A 21,486-nucleotide genomic window follows, 5' to 3' on the forward strand; every position below is an offset into this window, starting at 1 on the left:
TTTGGCCATACCATGTGTATGCTAAAAAAAAAAAAAAAAAAAAAAAAAACTAAGGAAAACAGGTGTCCTTATACTTTTGTCCATATACAGCACCCGCCATATTTACTGGCACCCCTGGTTAAAATTTGTTAAAAGCCTTAAAATATATGTAATTTTTATTTCAGTAAGCATAATCTCACTCTGAAAAAAAAAAATAGAAAAAGAAACCTTCAACTTAAGTAAATAATAAAAAAAATAATATATATATATATATATATATATATATATATATATATATATATATATATATATATATATATATACATACATATATATATAGGTACTCCACAATTATTGGTACTCTACAATACTTTTTTTGTTAAATGTGCCATTTTGTTAAATGTATTTAACCATTTATGGCATTTCTACTGTAGTTTTTTTAAAGGTTAAATGACCCTTTATTTAGTAATTCATCACTTCCTGTTTCCCTGGAGTATAAATATGACGTTACTCAGAGGTCTATTTCTTTAAGCTGAAGATAATGACCCTAAACATGTGGCCAAATCTACTCAAAAATGGTTCATAAAGCACAAAATTCTTAATGTGGGATTTTTTTCACATTAAATAAAGGCACTTGAATTAAAGCTTCGATTTTTTCTTATTTTTTTGTGCATTTTTGTCCTATATTATATAGTTTTTAAAAATAAAATTTATTAGAAACCAAAGAACACTTCCTTACCAGGGGTGCCAATAATTATCAGTGTATATACAACATTTAAGTGAGTTAAATTCCTTTAAATACTGTAGGCCCTTTAAAGTGAACTGTCTTAATATTAAACAGCTTGAAGAAAGTGATACACCAGTGAGTGTAAGAGTGTGTGGATCAACCTGTAAACCTATAAGCTACAGTAAAAGTGCAAACACAGCCAACAGCAGCAGCAGCAGCAGCAGCATCATCCAGCGGAAAGCCATGCTGCTGTTTGTATATGCAGCTCAATATCCTCCTCTAATGGCCATATGCATAATAAACAGCAGAGCAGCAGCTCTGAAATACAGTATAAAAACATATATTGATGATCAAACCCAATTCCTTTTTTACCCCTTGCCCCTACCACTTAGCCCCACCCTTTTATATATATAAGGGTTGGGTAAAGTTTTGGGATTACATAACCTCTAAACTCCTCTTTGACAAGAAACATTACTGAAATTATTAATTGTAAAAGTAATAAAAATGAAAAAGACTAAAAAATGGCATTTTCCTGAACTTTTCACAATTTAAAATGTAAAATATTTTCCTAAACACAAATTAATAATTTTATTTTCCTACAAAGCTTTCCTTTCTTTAGGGTTTTCTAGATTTTTATGTCTTTTTTCTTGCATAATTTGTGGCTGATTCCTCTTACAACTAATCTGAAATTATTAGGTGTAAGAGTAGCTTTCTTAGCTTTCTCTCTCTCTCTCTCTCTATATATATATATATATATATATATATATATATATATATATATATATATATAGACAATGAAACTGAAACACCTGTCGTTTGTAGTGTGGGAGGTTTCATGGCTAAATTGGAGCAGCCTGGTGGCCAATCTTCATTAATTACACATTGCACGAGTAAGAGCAGAGAGTGTAGATTTAATTATCAGGCTAAGAGCACAGTTTTGCTCATAATATTGCAATGCACACAACATTATGGGCGACATACCAGAGTTCAAAAGAGGACAAATTGTTGGTGCACGTCTTGCTGGAGCATCTGTGACCAAGACAGCAAGTCTTTGTGATGTATCAAGAGCCACAGGATCCAGGGTAATGTCAGCATACCACCAAGAAGGACCAACCACATCCAACAGGATTAACTGTGGATGCTGTAAGAGGAAGCTGTCTGAAAGGGATGTTCGGGTGCTAACCCGGATTGTATCCAAAAAAAAAAATGAAACCACGGCTGATCAAATCACGGCAGAATTCAATGTGCTGCTCAACTCTCCTGTTTCCACCAGAACTGTCCTTCACCACAATAATATATTGTGGTTTAAAACCAGGTGTTTCAGTTTCATTGTCCGACCCCTGTATATGCATTTCAGTCATACACACAGTACGGCTATCTGACTTCCAGTGACCAAGGGAAATCCAAGGAACGCAGCACAAGTTTCAAGGGGAAATTTAACACTCGAAACAAGTGATTAAGGGTTAAAATGAGAAATGGGATTGGGCCACACACTCGCAGCACATCAGCTACAGGGTTGGAGGTGGTTGTGACAGGGCTTAAGGGGGCACGTCACACAGTTGGCAGAGGAATGCGTGACAGAGCAGGGTTTTGTCACTGAATGAATGCAGCCTCATGGTCGGGAAAGCAACCTTTTCTCCTTTCCTCCCCACCAAATCCCCCCCAATCACCCCCACTCTGTGGGGAAATTAGGTCATCAGGGAACAAGCCTGCCTGCGCTATAAAGCAGCGTCTTAATTGGACACTTTAGCAAATCCCAGGCTGAGCGCGGAAGTGCGGCTTTCTTAAATGTGCTGCGGTGAAGGAGCTTAAGTCGTCCAGGCTGCAAGTCTGGAGGAGATAAAGACTTTACGCATAAAATGACAGCAAATTAAGTATTTCCAATTATTTCAAATACCACGACTGCTTTGCTTTGGCCCATTACTTCTCTGGTAAAAGCCAACAAGATACAGGTCAGCAGGTGGACCTGGCCCTTGACTCTGTTTATGCTTTAGCTTAAATACTGTAGCTAAACTAACAGAACTGATGTTCAATAAAATAAAATATTCATTATTTTAATCCTAATCCCAGACTGGAAAGGATTTTTCACACAAAATCTCTTGTGTGAGCATAATTTAATTAAAGGACAGGATAAATTTACTTCTGGATATCTGCCAAATATGAAAAAAGAGATTAAGAAATCATCAAGTGTGACAAAAAAAAAAATTGGAAATCTGTGTTTCCATTGGGAACTAGGGAGTTTTCTCATTTTATTAGATTTTATCTACAGTGGTGTACAGCGGAGCGTAAGCTCTGTATGAGCATGCTTTGTGGTTTTGATAGCGCTTAGTATGGTGAATACGGTTGTCTGGATACTCTCGTTCATTTGGAGACCTGTGCAAACGCAGCAGCCAGAACGTCCTAAAAAAAATCTAGTTTACAGTATTTTGAGTTGTAGACATGCTGACAGACCTGCCTATAAGGACTTTGTTTTGTAGCGAACTGTAGCAAGTTAATTGTTGCAAAAAAACACTGCCTATCTTTTTATATAGATTTTATATATATTTACTTACTTACATCCAGATGGTGAGATTGGTGTGTGGAGGAGAACATGCCAAGATGCATGAAAACTGTGATTAAAAAAAAAAAACACTTAACTCTTAAAACGTTATGAATATGACATTGTTTCCTTGTTTCAGACCTTGCACTATTTGCATCTTTTTTATTGTTATTTCAGCCATTTCCCATTTTCTGCAAATACATGCTTTGAATGACAATATTTTTATTTGGAATTCGGGAGAAATGTTGTCTGTAGTTTTTAGAATAAAACAACCATGTTCATTTTACTTAAATATATACCTATACATTTATTATTTTTCTTATAAGATAAACAAATCTTATCCTGATTGGTTAACTCACTCCGTTTGAAACCCGTGGCGGTTTGAGCTCTTCATCGCGCGTTTTGACCATCCTATCCCTCCCACCCGCCCACCGGTCCTCTCCTCCTCCTCCTCCTCCTCCTCCGTTTCCCTGGCAGCCACGCGCTGATTGACAGGCCGGCCACGCCCCCCTCCGCTCCTGGCTGCGAGCTGCGCGTGAGGCGCGAGGCGCTGGAAGTTTGTGCGGAGAGAGAGCGCGAGAGAGACGGGGATGCTGCGGGCTCCCGGCGCAGCCTGAGACATGGCCCCACTCTGGATTTACCCGACCCTGCTGTCCTGCCTCCTGTCCTCCCCCAGACCCGCCCGAGCCCTGCGGAGCTACCCGGACAACGAAGGTAAGGAGCGGCGGCGGACGGAGAGCGACCGGCCGGGCGAACGGAGCAGGTCTCCGCGGCGGTGGAGCTCCTCAGCTGGGCTGGAGCGCAACAGCTGTGGATGCTGGAGCTTTATGAATCATACATGAGGAGAACATGGGCAGGAGAAGAACGAAATACAGGGCTTTAGTTTGGTGTTTTTTAAACGTGGATGGAGAAAAAATGCAGTCAGGACTCCCTGAGTTTATACACGCTCCTCAAGTGTGTTTATATCCAGGCTTTTCTTGGTTTTCTGAGCATTGAAGCTGGAGAATGGAACAGATATGGATAGAAAATGGAAAGTAAAGTCAATGTTTGGATGCTTTGTCCAGTTTGAGTTGGGCTATTTTTACTGCTTTAAAACAGCTTTAAACCAGTTTTATCAATTTCTACAGATTCTAAATGGAATTAACGTTGTCTAGAAAGTGGTCTACTCTTTGAAAACCTCTTTTTAAAGCATGGAAACCCTGTTGATTTGAAATCTAGGCTTGTTCTAAAAAAAAGATACAAGATTTAAAAAATAATAATTTCTTTAAGCTCAGTTGGGCTTATAATGTGTGCGTATGATTGGCTTGGACATGGGGGAATAGGGGAAAACACTGGCAGGACAGCCCATAGCCAAGACTGGAATAGACTGGTATTTCTAGAGTATTCAATGATTTTTTTAATGTTTTATAAAACGAAGTTTTGAGGTTTTGATGGTAAAAAACAGTTTTCTTAAGCGTGGTTCATTGCATTTGAGCAAAACTGATGTTTTTCTTTGGTAAAAATTGGTGAAAATCCATCAAAGGGAGTTTGTTGGTACTTACTGAAATTAAAATTAGAGATTTAGAATTTTGTTTTTCCTTTTTTGACCTGAACCCTGTTAAATCTCTGGATAGTAGGAGCATAACAGTGCATTGCGTAGTACTGTTTCATTGGGTCCAACCTTCTTGCTGCAATTTTTTGCAGATTTAACATTAGCTTGAGTCCTGTGAAGAGAGCATGCTCTGTATTTTTTTGTCAGAAAATCATTTTTCTGGTACTTACTCAAAGTAAAAGTTGAAACAAAGAACGTTTAAAAGATTTAAAATGACTTAAAAGGTGTTGGTTCTTCGTTTTGGCTCAAAATGGCAAAAGCAGTTGGATATATAAACACTGTTTAATCTCTGGCTTGTAGATGCGTAACTGTGCATTGAATGGTATTGTATTACTGTGTACCTGCATCTTATTTATCTTATAGTCGTTTGAGAAAAAAAAAACTGTGGTTTTAAGATTGGAAACATTGGGTGAATGTGAGCAAATTAACCACGTTTGAGTGAAAGTCAATGGGTGGTTATGTTTTAGCATTAGCTTGAGTTATGTGGAGGGAGTTGACTCATATTTGTATTGTCTTACAACGTGAGCTGGCTTAATATTTTCTGTCAGAAATTCAAATTTATGGTACTTACTTACTTAAAAAACATTGAAAAAATGGCTTAAATTAGTTTTTAATATGAAGTTTGTACAAATCTGTGTATGTCATTGAATCACAATGTACAAGCTTCTCAGTTATTGTCATTTAAGAAAAACTAGTGGGTTTACCAATAGCAACATTTGGTAAATGTGAGTAAATGGATTGTATTTGAGTTAAAGTCAGTGTGTGGTCATGTTTATCATTGGTTTTGTGATACTTGCTAAAAATAAAATGGGCCAAACATTACTTTTACCATATTTAAAATTATATTTAAACCAGCTTTATCACTTTTTACATATATATAAAGTATATAAAGTATGAAAACTCTGGGGTTTTTTTGGCACATTGTTGTTTCGATATCCAACACCTTTGTGATTAGAAAGCATTTCTTGTTTTTCCTTCAAGGCTGCCTTAAAAATGCTGGAATAAAAAAACTCCTGCCAGTTTAAATAAATGGATGGGTAGGTCATCATTTGGATAGCTGTCTTTCCAGAGCTTTCCAGAAGGACCAATGGGATCCACTGCGATCATAACCGTACAACAAATTCAGGGGTTGGATAATGAAACTGAAACACCTGGTTTTAGACCACAATAATTTATAGTCCAGCCGTGGTTTTATGTATTTTGGATACAATCCGGGTTAGCACCCCAACACCCTTTTCAGACAGCTTCCTCTTACAGTGTCCACAGTTAATCCTGTTGGATGTGGTTCATCCTTCTTGGTGGTATCCAGACATTACCGTGGATACCGTGGCTCTTGATACATCACAAAGACTTGCTGTCTTGGTCACAGATGCGCCAGCAAGACGTGCACCAACAATTTGTCCTCTTTTGAACTCTGGTATGTCACCCGTAATGTTGTATTGTGCATTGCAATATTCTGAGCAGAACTGTGCTCTTACTCTGCTAATTGAACCAACCTTCACACTCTGCTCTTACTGGTGCAGTAATGTGCAATTAATGAAGATTGGCCACCAGGCTGGTTCCATTTATCCATGAAACCTCCCACACTAAAATGACAGGTGTTTCAGTCTCATTGTCCAACCCCTGTAGTTGAGTGGAAAGTGGTTAGTTTCTTCTCTCTCTCTTTCTCTCTCTCTCTTCCTTAAACTAAATCTCTGGTAGCCTCCACCTCCCCCCTCTCCACTGCTGGACTAATGGGCGAAATGTAGAGCCCCACGTATGACAGCATGACAGTACACCCCGAGACTTATGTAAGTAATCCAGTGGCTCCCCATGCCGAGACAGCCACAGCCTCACCCGCCTCGCCTGCCTCGCCTCGCGGTGCAGTAAATAAAGCAGCGTCTCCAGGAGGCAGCCCGCTGGGCCCACTCGCCCGGGTGAAAGATTGGCCCACGTTTGTTATTCTAAGCCGTCGCGGGAGCTCCGCATGCTGGATGCTCCCCCCCCCCCCCCTCCCAGCTCCCACCGCATACAGGCGAAGCTATTATCCAGTATGTGGGATCTTTCCCCATGTCGCGTGATGCTCTGGATACCACGCTTCGTCCCATGTCGCCTGTTTACAGCGCTTGTTCTGACAGGTTCTCCAACACAAGCTTTAATAGCCTGCCTCATGGCTAACTGAGTTTTACACACATTTGTGTAAAAAAAAAGAAAGAAAACCAGTTTGATGCAGTGAGTCAACAGTGGTTCAGAATGTACCAGTTCAAAGCTGTACAATTTCTGTTCATAGTCATTCAGTATATCAGTTTCACAATGGACTGCTTTTACAAATGGTTAGTTTGACCTTGATTTTTTTGCAGAAAATGAAAAAAAAAATGGCTGAAATAACAAAAAAGTACATATTCATAAAGTTTCAGAGTTCAGAAATCAATATTTGGTGGAATAACCCTGGTTTTTAATCACAGGTTTCATGCATCTTGGCATCATGTTCTCCTCCTCCACCAGTCTTGCACACTGCTTTTGGATAACTTAATACCACTCCTGTGTAAAAATTCAAGCAGTTCATCTTGGTTTGATGGCTTGTGATCATCCATCTTCCGCTTGGTTATATCCCAGAGGTTTTTAATTTAGTAAAATCAAAGAAACTCATAGTTTTTAAGTGGTCTCTTATTTTTTCCAGAGCTGTTTACAGTATAAACAAAAGAGATCTCACTTAAAAAAAGGTTATGTTTAAATAAGATAATATGGTTAAATAAGAATTAAATAGCAGCCTATGTAGGACTATGTCGCGGTCCAATACACTATTCTAGAGAATTGGGACAAGGCCGGGAAAAAAAATGCCCTTATTAGGAGATAGCAAGCCCAAGAACGGGTGGAAAGACGAAAACGGCGGAAACTATGGTCACACCGAGCGCGACAGGGGAGGAACGTAAACAAAAGCTCACCAGAGAAGAATTTTATGTACATATATTTTTTTCATTATAGTGCATTTCAGTTCAAACAGCTTCACGGGCCAGATATTGCATGCTATTGCCGACCCCTGCTTTAGGGTTTAGTGGCTCTTTAAGTAAAAAGAAAAAAAAAGTGGGTTTCAAGGGAGTAAACAACATGGAAAGAAAGCAGAAAGTAGAATTTTTTTTTTGAGGCATCCACTGTGTAATTTTGTTGTTTGGGAGTGAATGAATTCCGCAAGTGGTGCACCATCTTCTGCACTCTGGTTCTAAAAGCTTTTTGGCATGCAAATTTTTTAATGAACAAAATGACTGGAATTTGTCTAATGATGCTCCAGGGCCCGGATGCCGCATTTAGCAGAAAGAGCGAGGAGGATGATGTAGTGTCGGAGGCTATACATAGCCATTAGCATGGCCCACATCCCTGCACTGTGTTCCCTTAAATCCCTCTGAACAGAGAGCGAACAGGGAGTGAATGATGGAAACAGGCCTGCGTGTGGAGCACCATCGCTTCTGACCAGCAGAGGGCACCAATCGGCTCCCGCTTTCCCAGCTCAGCCAGCGCTCGGATGGTTATTTACTGAGAGTCTGGCATGCAGAAGATGATTTCCCCTGTTTTGATATTATGAATTCTTCATTTTTGACTCTCCCCAAAGCGTTTCTCCACACTGTTTCTATCTCAACAAAACCAACACAACGCCAAACCTCAGCTCAATAAGCCCATTTCTCTCCGTACAGAGGAGATGATCTCGTAAGCCAGGGTGTGTAAAGAGCTGCACAAACATCGCTCTCACTCCGTTCTGGAGAGAGTGCTCACTGAAGAAAAAGAGTGATCAGCATATTACGCCACTCTTCATTCGTGTCGTCCAGCGTGGAGCAGTGGCGGCTTCTTACCTCCTGCTTTAGAGCAGATTAGATCGAGGCCGATCCTTGTCGGTGGTCCAAATTCAATTTAATGGCTTATGACGAGTGACGTGGAGGGCAGAGACTATGGGTAAAGCAGACGACACTGTGTAGAACCACTTTTTGTTTCTTTTAGATGAACGAAAATGGTTTAATTTGTAGGCTTTATAAGTATAAATCAAGCAAACTGTTATTTTGAACCATTTTTTTTGTATCTAAAGCCTGCTGCATGGGTTACTTATGGGTCATTTTTTATTAATATCCTGTGCTGTAGTAGAGATCTGAAATCTGAATCTGAAAAATGTGTTTTCCTTCTAAATACAGCAGGTAAAGCTAAAGATAAGTTAAGTTAAATAAACAAAGCTGTAATTCTAAAAACTAAAAAAATCATTTCAGGGAAGCCAGACAAGTCAAACAAGTACTGCATGGTAATCTACAAAGATTTCTCTCCTAAAAACTGTTTATTTATTTCGGTAAGGAAAGAACTTTCACTTACTAACAGTACAGCCACTAGCGGTTAGCGGCTAATGCCGCCTGACAGAGCTACACTGAGGAACCCAGAGTGTTCTACTAAGCCAGAGTGATATTATCTAGCGGTTCATCTCAAGTAGCTTGTTTTAACATTGTAAACGCGCAGGCTACAGTCCAATATACTCACCTCTGGACAGCCAAAGAGCGTGCACTTAGCACAGTGGTTAGCAGTTAATGCTAATGCTGCTCCAGCAGTGCTGGCCGGGCTTAGCAGCAGGCTACATGCTGATGTTACTCAGCTCTGGACAGCCAAAGAGCTAGCACTTAGCACTGTGGTTAGCAGCTAATGCTAATTATGCTTCAGCAGTGCTAGCTGGGGTTAACCTCAGGCTACAGGACTAAATTTAAACTCCTGTATAAAGCTGCACTTCAGCAGAGTGGCTTTACTGCTCCTTACAACTAGACTGGTAAAGCGCATTATATTAAAAAAACATACTTTTTGGGGAAAATTAAAGGATTCTAATTACACCTTATAGTGCAAAATATGCGATACTAAGGCGTTAACTAAGGACAAAGTGCCAGTCCATATTTGGGCATACAGAAATATAGATATGCACAAATTAACTAATTTACCTGATAAGACTATGGAAACTCAACTCAGTTAGAGACTTGAACCAAGAACCCCAGTGGTAACTGAGGTAAACATGCTAACCCCTAAGCAACTGTGGTGAACGAATGACGATACTAATCAGAATTGTCCCCAAAAACACTGATCGATTCATTTCCATTACAAAACATCAATTTACGACACGCAGCAGTATGAACGCAAGACTTTGTATTAATTTATTTACTTTAACAGTAGATTAACCTTTAGTTAGTTTGGTAAAAACCTAGCAGGTTCTTCATTTAGCTAGTAGCTAGAAGGTAGATTATTTAGATTAGGTTGTTAGTGAATTAGGTGGTTAGTTAGTTTACCACATTATTCGCACTATAAGGTGTACCTAAAATCTATTAATTTCCCCAAAAATCAACAGTGTGCCTTATAATCTGGTGCACCTTATGTATTTTATACATGTATTTTACCAGTAAGGTAAAATACAGAAGTACAGCGTTTTACAGGAGATTCAGTGAAGTTTCTCCAACACTGAGGCTTGAGCATCATTAGCATTAGCCGCTAGCCGCGCTAAGCGCTCGCTCTTCGCCATTCAGAGATGAGTATTATCAACTGTCTTCATAGTTTTTGATAGTTTTGATACTTCTATTGTGATATTTCTCTAATACTAGCTGAAGTTCTGGAGTCCCTCTCGCTCTATACCTCTCACTTTTGCTCTTATTCTTGTTCTCTTGCTCTCAATCTTTCCTGTTTTTCTTCCTTTCATCTTTCACTTTTAGTCCCAGGATCTCACTGGCCTCTTCACTCTCCTTATATCCCTCCTGCTCAGGGTCTGGGTGAACGCCTGCCTCGGTCTGCTTTCATTTAGCTGGACTCTCTAGCTATAGACACTCGCCAGGGCCAGCTAGTAAAAGGAGCCACTGTTCTGGACTTGGCTGCACTCTCTTTTACAACACACACTCACAAAAACACACATACACACACTGTTCTGGACTGGATACACTCGTCTTTGTGCCATCCTTTGCCTTCTTTTCTCGTTTTTTTTTTTTTTTAAAGGCTTTAGCCGTAAGATCCTCTGCTTCCTCAGGGAAGCTAGGAAAACTAAAGCACCATCCACAGCCCACCTTCATCAGTATACCTCCGTCCCCACCCCCACCACCTACCTCCACCTCCTCTCTCCACCCTGCAGGTGAAAGGTCAGCCTCATATTTGTAATAGGCTGGAATTCTTAATAGCCGCAGGCACGAGCGGACCTGTACATCATCCGTGCCACGATCAGTCAAAGCCACCTAATTAGCCAGATTTCATCAGCGCTGTAATTTCCTCGCTGACCTTGAACTGATTAGGCCATCGATTGAACCGTACGCACCTCTATTACTGGGATTACACGCTGGGCTAGCGCTGGGAAGGACTGTGTCATTGGGTGACGTGTAATCAAAAAAAAAAAGAAAAGAAAAAGAAAATTCCCCATGTGTACCTTAATCATTACCTCACATCGATCCCAGAGTTCAATCAGGATTGAGTCACAGATGATGATGATGATGATGATGGTGGTGGTGGTGGCGTTTTACAGAGAGCTGGGAAATGATGGAATTGAACGTCGCTCTGATAAATGACGTCACGTGTCGTAAAGCAGGCTATGCTATGAATGCTCTGCTTTACATACTGTTATTATGTTATTGGTATTTTAGTTTTCATTACAGAGAAAGCATAATTAGACCTTGTTAAGTGGATGAGACACAGCAGAGCATGTGAGTGTGTGACATGTTTAATAACAAGGACACGCAGTGTTATTGATATAAAGCACCAAACGCTCGTACCGCTGGAAGTGCTTCATACTGAGAATAGGGTTTCAACCTGCTACTAACACTCAGGGTTCTTTAGTGTAGTGCTCTCGGGTGGCATTTACAAGCTCTAACCATGGCTAACGCTAGTGGGTAGGCGCTAATGCTGCTGCACCCAGCCTTAGTGGAAATCTGGAAATCAAAGCTTACTGTAAAAAAAAAAAAAAAAAAACAACGGAAGGGCTTTACTCACACAAATAAACAGAGAAATTTTCAGAAGAGAAATCTGTGTAAATTAACATCCAGGGAAAATTTTAATTTAAAAAAATTACAGTTTTGTTTACTTAGCATATTTGTACCTAACTTAGTAATGATTTAGTTTGTTCTTAGCTTGTGTAGCCTACTGGTTATTGGCTTCAGCCGTGTTTTTTTGGATACAATCCAGATTAGCACCCAAACATCCCTTTCAGACAGCTTCCTCTTAAAGCGTCCACAGTTAATCCTGTTGGATGTGGTTGGTCCTTCTTGGTGGTATGCTGACATTACCCTGGATACCGTGGCTCTTGATGCATCACAAAGACTTGCTGTCTTGGTCGCAGATGCGCCAGCAAGACGTGCACCAACAATTTGTCCTCTTTTTGACATACTCTGGTATGTCACCCATAATGTTATAGTGTGCATTGCAAATATTTTGAGCTATGTTGTGCTCTTACCCTGCTAATTGAACCAACCTTCACACTCTGCTCTTTTTGCTGCAATGTGTAATTAATGAAGATTGGCCACCAGGCTGCTCCAATTTAGCCATGAAACCCCTTTATGTAATAAAAGCAAAGCATATCTATCTATCTATCTATCTATCTATCTATCTATCTATGTATCTATCTATCTATCTATCTATCTATCTATCTATCTATCTATCTATCTATCTATCTATCTAAGGATGTATTATTAAAGAGGAAAGGCCATGTTTTGCTGTGCAGCACAGTCTGGCATTCACGGTAATGTCTCATTGCCCTCTAAAAGAGAGGTTTGAGCGAGACGGCAGCTCTAAAGGCGTCTTTGTGGGCGGAAGAAGGATCACTTAAAGCGTGCTCGGTTGTTTGTTTGGGTTGCGTCCATTGCACTTGTAAAGCTACACATTCTTTGACACGCTGGGTTGGTAACCCACTTTCACAGGGATGCCCTTCGCTGCCCCAGCGGAAACGCTCCGTTAGCCAGCGGCCCTGTCTTTGCTCGCTAATGAGGAGCTCTCTCTCTTTCTCTCTCTCTCTTTGTCTTTCTCTTTCTCCTTTTTTCCCTCCTTTTTTGTACAAATGAGTGCCTCTCGCTCTCTCCTGTTCTGCCACCACTCTGCTAGCACGTAGCTCATTAGCAGGCTAGTCGACACAATAGCAGGCTAAAGATCCTGGCTCTTAACATCACACAGCATTTTCCGCTCTCTTGTACTGTGTTAGACCTTTAATCCTTTTTATTTTAATCTTTTATTTGTCTTAATTCAATTTACCGTATTTTACAGATATAGGGTGCACTGTATTATAAGACGCACTATCAGTAAACATCTATTTTTTAATTCATTTTTGGTGGATTAAAAAATGGATTATAAGGCACATTTTAAGTGACACTGGTAAGGAACAATGATGTTAATCTCAACAGACTAAGTAAAGTGCTTTACATAAGCATAGATTTATGCAATAATTTCAGCAGTGCAGTTAGCAGCAGTGCTAGCCGTGGTTAGCAGCACTTAGCGCTAGTAAAAGCTGTCCGATAGCGCTGCACTGAGGAACCCAGAGTATTCCAGTAACCCAGGGGATTTCAGCTAGAGGTTTTGTACCACTTAGCTTGTTTTAATATGGTAAACATGCAGACTACAGCCTGATGTACTCACCTCTGAAAGTTAAGTAACCTAGCTGCTAACTAGCTAATTTTAAAGCGTTCTATGTCTTTAGAAAGGGGGGAGATGTTAGTTCATAAATGAATTAATGTTGTCCATGTTTTAATTTCTCTTTAATAGGGAGATGAAATTAGCTTTAATTAGCTTTTTTTTTTTTTTACTTTTTTTCCATTCCGCCAAAATTGCTGCAGCCCCTGCCAGCTGTTGCACCATTTAAGGTGGAATGGAAAAGTTAGCTAGTTAGCTAGCTACTGAAACAAACTACTAGCGATCTTTTTTATGCTTGCTATGAATAATTTGTCCATAAAACATTGAAACTAAACATTTAACTATGGTTATATAGTGCTAATCGTCACTTTTAACTGGGAAATATTTACATTTGTGGGTTTCTTACCAGTAAATCTTATACCCCTCAGATTGAAGTGTTCACACGCAAAACAGAGGGGTAGGGGTAATTGGTAGCGCCAAAGGGTGAAATGGCATTGGGCCTTATTTCCTCCACTGTATATTCATTCAGGCAGTCTCTTTCGCCTCTGTCCCCTTTAGTCCTTTGACCCGCTAATCTATCGGCAATGGATTAGGGGAGCGTTTGATGCCTCCACCCATGGCTGGACGTCCTGCGCGGCCGGTCAAACGGCGGTCAGATTTCCAATCTGATGGAACCATGACCTCGGTCGCCGCTTCCGCCGCTCTCCCGGAGAGCATCTCTTTCAAGCGCCAAAACCAACATCCCGGGGCCGGCTCTGCGGGTCAGTCCGATAGCGATAGCGGGAGAACGTGATGCTCTTACAGAGACATGATCCAGTCTTGTGTGGTTTGCGGAGGAAAGAGCTTTCAGGAATTGAACGCAGGCACGGCAGCGGATGAGGTACGGCCGGGGTGTAATTTAAGGATCCTGCAGTAATGCACCCTTCGACAGGAAGATAAGGGGATGTGTTTATAAATCCAGGGGCGCTGGTCACTTTGTTTTTTTTTTTCTTGTGAAAAGAAGGAAAAGCGATACCATAATGCTCCACAGGACAAGCGGCGGTTAGGGCTTAAGTGCCCTGAGAGCAGGTCGGGCACCATTGTTTTCTGGGCACTGACTGAAACGGAGACGTTATTGTAGAGACACCAATATTTCATGCCTCGTGCAACGTGAGCCCAGAGTACAAGCGAACAGCGAACAAGCAAGCGAGTGAGGGAGTAACGGAGAGAAAAAGAGAAAGAGAAAGAGAGAGAGAGAAAAGAGAGAGATAGCTTATTCTTTTCTTCCTGTTTGTTGAATTGAAGGACTCATGTCATGCCACCCACTGCCACAACCAGAGCTGTTCTGTCAGAGAAAGAACAAAAGAACGAAAGAACGTAGCGGCCTTGGTGGAAAAGAGGAAGCTGAAAGAGATGCAGTCCTATAAAAAGACTTTATATAAATTAATAATTAATGAATGTATAGAGAGGGACGTCAATGCACTTTTATACCACAGTACTGTTTTTTTTTGTAAGTTAAGAGACTATCAGTTTTTATTAGGGATGCACCGAAGTGGGAATTTTCAACCGATGACGATATCCGATACTATATTATATATGTATTTGCCGATACTGATACCGATTTTTTTCTGAAATGTATAATTTTAGTTTATAGCTTTTAACCTACTGTATGCAAACATTTAAAGATTTTAAGATTTGTCTTAAAATCTTAAAATGTCTTACATTTTTTGATTTCACATATATTCAACTAACTAAAATTGAAACTTGAACCACAGTGTGGTTTTGAATCAGGTGATACTTAAGGAATTAAGGTACTCAAATCAGTTTGCACTGACATTGGCCAAAATTCAAATCATATTGGTATCAAATAAATATACTCAGGACTGAAACACTGAAATTGGATTGGATTGGATTGGATTGGATAAGTATCAAGAGATGCTCATCATTAAGGTTCTGAAATCAGATTTCATCAGGTTTGGAATTGGATTCATTTTGGTTTATATCAGTGATAGACAACAATTTTCTGAAATGAGTTCAGTTTGAATCAGAAACTAATGATATTTAGATCAGATTAGTATCAAATAATACTCAGCAAGATGTTATCAGTGTTTAATAATAGTCAGATCAGTTCTATGAAGTATAAAGGGATCAAGGTTCTGAAAACAGATTGAATTAGATTGATATCGATTGATATCAATGGTACTTTGCATTAAGGCACTGAAATTGGATTGAAATGGATGTAACATATCTCTCTCTCTGACTCACTCTCTCTGTCCCTCTTTCTCTGTCTTTCATTCTCTGTCTATCCTTCTATAGTTCTCTTTCTCAATCTCTCTGTTTCTCTCAGTCTCTCTCTCTCTTCAAGTCTCACTCTCTCTCTATCTCTCTCGTTCCATTTATTTTGTAATCTCTCTCTGTCTCCCTCTCTCTCTCTCTCCAAGTCTCTTTAAATCTCTCTCTCTCTTTAAGTCTCTGTCTCTCTCTTTCTCTGTCTCTTTCCCCCTAGACCCCTCTCTTTTTCAATTTTTCTCTCTTTCTTTCTCTTTCCAAGCATCTCTCAAAGTTTTTCTCGCTCTCTCTCTTGTTCCTTTTATTTCTTAATCTCTCTCTCTCTCTCTGTTTCTCTCAATCTCCAAGTGTCTCCTCAAGCCTCTCTCTCTTTCTCTGTATCTCTCTCTCTCTAGTTTCCTCTTAATCAATCTCTCTCTGTTTCTTTCTCTCTCCATGTCTCTCTCTCTGTGTCTCGATCTCTCTCTCTAGTTCCTTTTCTTTCTTAATCTCTCTGTCTCTCTCTCTCCAAGTGTCTCTCTCCAAGTGTCTCTCTAAGTCTCTCTCTTTCTCTTCAAGTCTCACTCTCTCTTTGTCTCTCTCATTCCATTTATTTCTTAATCTCTCTCTGTTTTTCTCTCTCTTTCTCCAAGTCTCTGTAAATCTCTCTCTCTCTCTCTCTCTCTTTAAGTCTCTTTCTCCCTAGTTCCCTCTCTTTCACAATCTTTCTCTGTTTCTTTCTCTTTCCAAGTGTCTCTCTTCAAGTCTCTTTCTCGCTCTCTCTCTTGTTCCTTTTCTTTTTTAATCTCTCTCTCTCTCTCTCTCTCTCTCTCTCTGTGTTTCTCTCAATCTCTTCAAGCCTCTCTCTCTTCAAGTCTTTCTCTCTTTCTCTGTCTCTCTCTCTCTAGTTTCCTCTTAATCAACCTCTCTCTGTTTCTTTCTCCCTCCAAGTGTCTCCAAGTCTCTTTCTCTCTCTCTCTTCAAGTCTCTCTCTCTCTCTCTCTCGCTCTCTTTTGTTCTTTTTCTTTCTGTTCTTTCCCCAGTCTCTAAGACTTTGTCTTTCCCTCTCTCTCTCTCTTTAAATCTCTCTCTCTCTATTTCCTTTTAATCAATCTCTCTCCGTTTCTTTCTCTCTCCAGGTGTCTCTCCACGTCTCTCTCTCTTCAAGTCTCTCTCTCTCGCTCTCTTTTGTTCTTTTTCTTTCTGTTCTTTCCCCAGTCTCTGAGACTCTGTCTTTTCCTCTTTCTCTCTCTCTCTCGCTCTCTCTCTCCTTCTCTCCAAATCTCTCTCTCTCTCCCCATCCCCATGTGGTCTGTCTGGTGTCCAGGGAACTGAGAATGGCATCACTCAGAGCTCCCTTCTAAAGCTTTATGTTTCCATGGTACCAAGCTATGTCCTTCCTGTGATGCCAAGACCATGGTGTGATAGTGTGTGTGTGTGTGTGAGAGAGTATTCAATTACGCCTGTTCCTCCTCCCGAGTTCTGTGTGCATCAGCTCCCGTCACGCTCCGGCGCGTCCTTGTCCGAGGCCCAGAACTCCGAGTCGGTGCGTTCTGCCTCCCTCATCTCCATCATGGCCAGAAGCCCAGCGGCAGACGCTGCGGAACCTCCTCTCCCACCCACCTGCACTGAGAGAGTATCACTTCAACCAGCATCGTCAGCGATTGATGGGAATGATTGATGATTCTGCTTCAGGCCACTGTGGGAGGTGTCTGTCCTGTATTATGGGGGGATGGAGCCGGTGGGCTATATAGCAGAAGTTCTAGACTGGGGACCAGGATGTAGAGTCAGTATATATACTGTATACTGATCAGCCGTAGGGTTGGGCGGTATAATGGTAATACTGTATATCGCTGTATAAAAAAATGAAGGGTCTTAAAAGGATGACGGTATTTTATAAATAGGACAATGTGTATGACTTGCCAAATCTGCTCTGTGTCTGCTCCTGCTAATACAGGCCAAAATATCTCATTCATTCATGTGCATTTTTGGGGGTGTTCATTAAATTTGAGTGAACTGAAAATGAATAGAGAAAAAAACACAGGTTCACCGTGGCAATGGGTCAAGCAAATTTTTTTTTAATTCAATAATGATACAATTAAATTCGAAGTCAAAACCCAAACAATACTTTCAATATTTTTTGTTTTTTAATAGCTTTTTTTCAAATTTTTAACCAAAAAAATACAAAAAGCAATAATTATTCTCTTATAATGAAAGACAGAGGGAGAGACAGAGTGTGCAAAAGACAGCGTGAGAAAGCAAGAGACAACATGACAGAGCGAGAGACAGCGCGAGAAACAGCAAGAGAGAGCAAGAGAGATAGTGCGAGAGAGCAAGAGACAGCACAAGTGAGCAAGAGACGAGAGAGCGAGAAACAGTGGGAGAAAGAGTAATAAACAGAGTGACTGAGCAAGAGACAGCATGAGATACAGCATGAGTGAGAGAGCGAGTGACAGTGCGAGAGAGCGAAAGACAGCACGAGAGAGCAATAGAGAGCGAGAAACAGTGAGAGAGCGAGAAACAGTGTGAGAAAGCAAGAGACAGCACCAGAGAGCGAGAAACAGTAAGAAAGAGTAATAAACAGAGCGACTGAGCAAGAGACAGCATAAATGAGAGCGAGTGACAGTGCGAGAGAGCGAGAGACAGCACAAGAAAACAAGAGACAGTGTGAGAGAGTGAGAGACAGCACGAGAAAACAAGAAACAGAGCGATTGAGCAAGAGACAGCGCGAGAGACAGCACAAGAGAGCGAGAAATAGTGAGAAAGAGCAATGAACTGAGTGACTGAGCAAGAGACAGTAAGAGAGAGCAAGAAACAGTGTGAGAAAGCAAGAGACAGCGAGAAACAATGAGAAAGCGTAATAAACAGAGTGACTGAGCAAGAGACAGCATTAGATTTAGCATAAGTGAGAGCGAGTGACAGTGCGAGAGAGCAAGAGTCAGCACAAGAGAGCAAGAAATAGTGAAAAAGAGCAATGAACAGAGCAACTGAGCAAGAGACAGCATGAGAGGCAGTATGAGTGAGAGTGAGAGACAGTGAGAGAGAGCAAGAGACAACATAAGAGAACAAGAGACGGCACGAAAGAGCGTAAGACAGCACGAGAGAGCGTGCATCCATCCATACATCCATCCATTTATCCATCCATACATCCTTTCATCCATCCATCCATCCATCTATGTTTTTTTTCGCTTCTTCAAGGTCAGCATTGTAATGGGTCCACAGCCTACATGATCACATACCACTGCTCAGAGCACCACCAGGAAGTCATTCGCCGGAATACTGATCACACCTGTTCACACCACTATACAAACCCGTTCCCTCCACACTCCTCGCCGAGTATTCAATAGTATTCAAAGTATACAATAAATGTTACACAAAGAAGGGCAAAATAGACAATGACAAGCCAGAGGGCTGTTAGAACAATGTTTTGTGGACAGATGAGATCAAAATAGAGCTTATTAGTTTAAATGATAAGCATTATGTTTGGTGGTGGGAGTATAATAAAGCAGGTTGGCCTGCTATTATTACTAGAATTTGACCTGATTAGCACTGCTGGAGTAAATGTCTGATTAGAATAGCAGTATTGAGGTAAATGTTCGATTACGATTGTAATCCTGAGGTAAAAGAGTTTTCAGAAGTTTCTCCAGCACTAAGGCTGGGTGCAGCAGCATTAGCATTAGCCTGCTAATCGCAGCGCTAGCTCTTTCACCGTTCAGAGACGAGTATATCAGACTGTAATCTGTGTGTTTGTCATGTTAAAACAAGCTACGTGGGACGAACCGCTAGCTGATAGCGCCCAGGGTTACAGGAACACTTCCTCAGGGTTCCTCAGGCTAGTGCTTTCAGGCAGCGTTCACGTGCCGCTAGTGCTGCGGTTAGCGGCTAATGCTAATGCTGCTGCACCCAGCCTTAGTGCTGAAGAAACTTCTTTGAAAACTCCTGGTTTTCAGGAGATAAATTTGTGTAGATTAACATCCAGTGCTCGTTTGACTTTAAAAGAAAATGATTTTTGTAAGAATTATAGTTTTATTTACGTAGGCACTTTCCCCAGCTTTTCCATTAGAAGGGAAACATGGCGTCACCCTTGCTTACTTTGATGTAGGCATCCTTAATAGTGTTGCTTAATGCATCTTATAATCTGGTTTGCCTTACAGCCTGAAAAATATAGGTTATAAAATAACACAGAATTGTACCCACACAGCTGACCTTTATGCTAAATTTTAAAGTTTAGTTCTCTCTCTCTCTCCTCACCTTTCCTTCCTCCCGTCTCCGCAGATGGATGAGGAGCGCTTTCCCAAAGAGCGCGATAGCCCTATGTAAGACATTATGTCCCTGCCTCCATGTCATTCCCAAATTAATGAAATAAGGAGAAACGAGTGGCCCAGGATCTGCACAGACCATTCATCCAGAGAAAAAGTAGCTTCATGCTACACATGCCCCACTTTGGAGATGCGCTTGGCGCACTAAGAGCCCCTATTTGCCGGCATGAATCGGGCTCTGTTTAGGCAGCCATAATTGATCATTTTGTTTGAATGCTTAACATGGGTAACCTCCACGGAAAAAAAAAAAAACGCAATCCAGATATTGACTTTAATGACCGGACAAATGAACCACTGTAACACGATCCAATGGCATTATTCATATGGGAAAATCTTAGTGATTTAAGCTCAACGTTTGTGCTGTAGCGATTAAACTACAGGGAAAACAGTGGAACTATTTCATGCTTCAACGACTAAATAACCATGTATCTGAACCTAAAAACCCAGGGGAAGACATTCATTTTTGTTCAGCTCTGGAAGAAAAATGAGAGACCACTTAAAAATGATGAATTTCTTTGATTTTACCAATTTGAAAACCTCTGGAATATAATCAAGAGGAAGACGTATGGATGATCACAAGTGGCATAAAGTTATCCAAAAGCAGTGTGTAAGACTGGTGGAGGAGAACATGATGCCAAGACGCATGAAAACTGTGATTAAAAACCAGGGTTATTCCACCAAATAAGGATTTCTGAACTCTTAAAGAAATTCCAAAGCAGAAACATGAAAAAACACCTCCCAAAAATCATGTTAGTCCTTTTTTAGGTTAAGAAACCCAAAAAGTATGTTCCCAGCTGGAACCACAGTGCTTTTGGTTGTAAAGAGCTATCTGAGAACACTGTGGCTTTGGTTATTTGGATAGCTAGCTAGTTAGCTCACTAAGATTTGCTAACTGACAGCTCACCAGCTTGATTGGTGGCATCAATGAACCTTGGGCACCCATTATCTTGTTACCACTGGTTCTTGGTTGACCTTCCAAGGAACAATTTTGGTAGGTAATGACCACGGCATTTGGTCATCTAGGCTTCAAAATTTGTCTTCATGTCCAAAATGTCTTCTAACACATGAACTTTATTAGCTCACAGTTTAAAAAGAAAACCAAAGCAAAAGCATGAAAGAACACTCTTCAAAAATCACCAACATGCACCAATATGCAGGAACCCAAAAAGTTTGTTCTCAATTGGAACCACAGTTCTTTTTGATTGAAAAGGGATATCTGAGAACACTATGACCATGGTTATTTGGATCGCTAGCTAGTTAGCTCACTAAGATGTTTGTTAATCGACAGCTCAACAGCTTCATTGGTGGCATCAATAAGTGTTGGGCACCCATTATCTTGTTACCACTGGTTCTTGGTTGTCCTTTCTAGGAGCACTTTTGATAAGCAATGACCACAGCATACCGGAAACAACCCACAAGACCTGCTTGATGCTTGATGCTTCACAATTTGTGAATCTTTGTGTCCAAAATGTCTCAGATTTGAATGGTTACCCATTTTCCTGCT

At 40.7% G+C, this 21,486-nt stretch overlaps 1 protein-coding gene across 1 annotated transcript in view; it reads left to right on the forward strand.

Moving 5' to 3' along the window:
- Window positions 1-3,780: 3,780 nt before the first annotated feature.
- The window catches only part of epha4b (eph receptor A4b), a 182,566-nt gene continuing 164,860 nt past the window's right edge, over window positions 3,781-21,486 (forward strand). Inside the window, exon 1 of the mRNA XM_049482474.1 lies at window positions 3,781-3,959. Coding sequence (XP_049338431.1) covers window positions 3,866-3,959 — 94 coding nt within the window. The 5' untranslated portion in view covers window positions 3,781-3,865. The remainder of the gene's footprint in view (window positions 3,960-21,486) is intronic.

This window comes from Astyanax mexicanus, chromosome 8 (assembly GCF_023375975.1).
Source record: "Astyanax mexicanus isolate ESR-SI-001 chromosome 8, AstMex3_surface, whole genome shotgun sequence".
NCBI lineage: Eukaryota > Metazoa > Chordata > Actinopteri > Characiformes > Acestrorhamphidae > Astyanax > Astyanax mexicanus.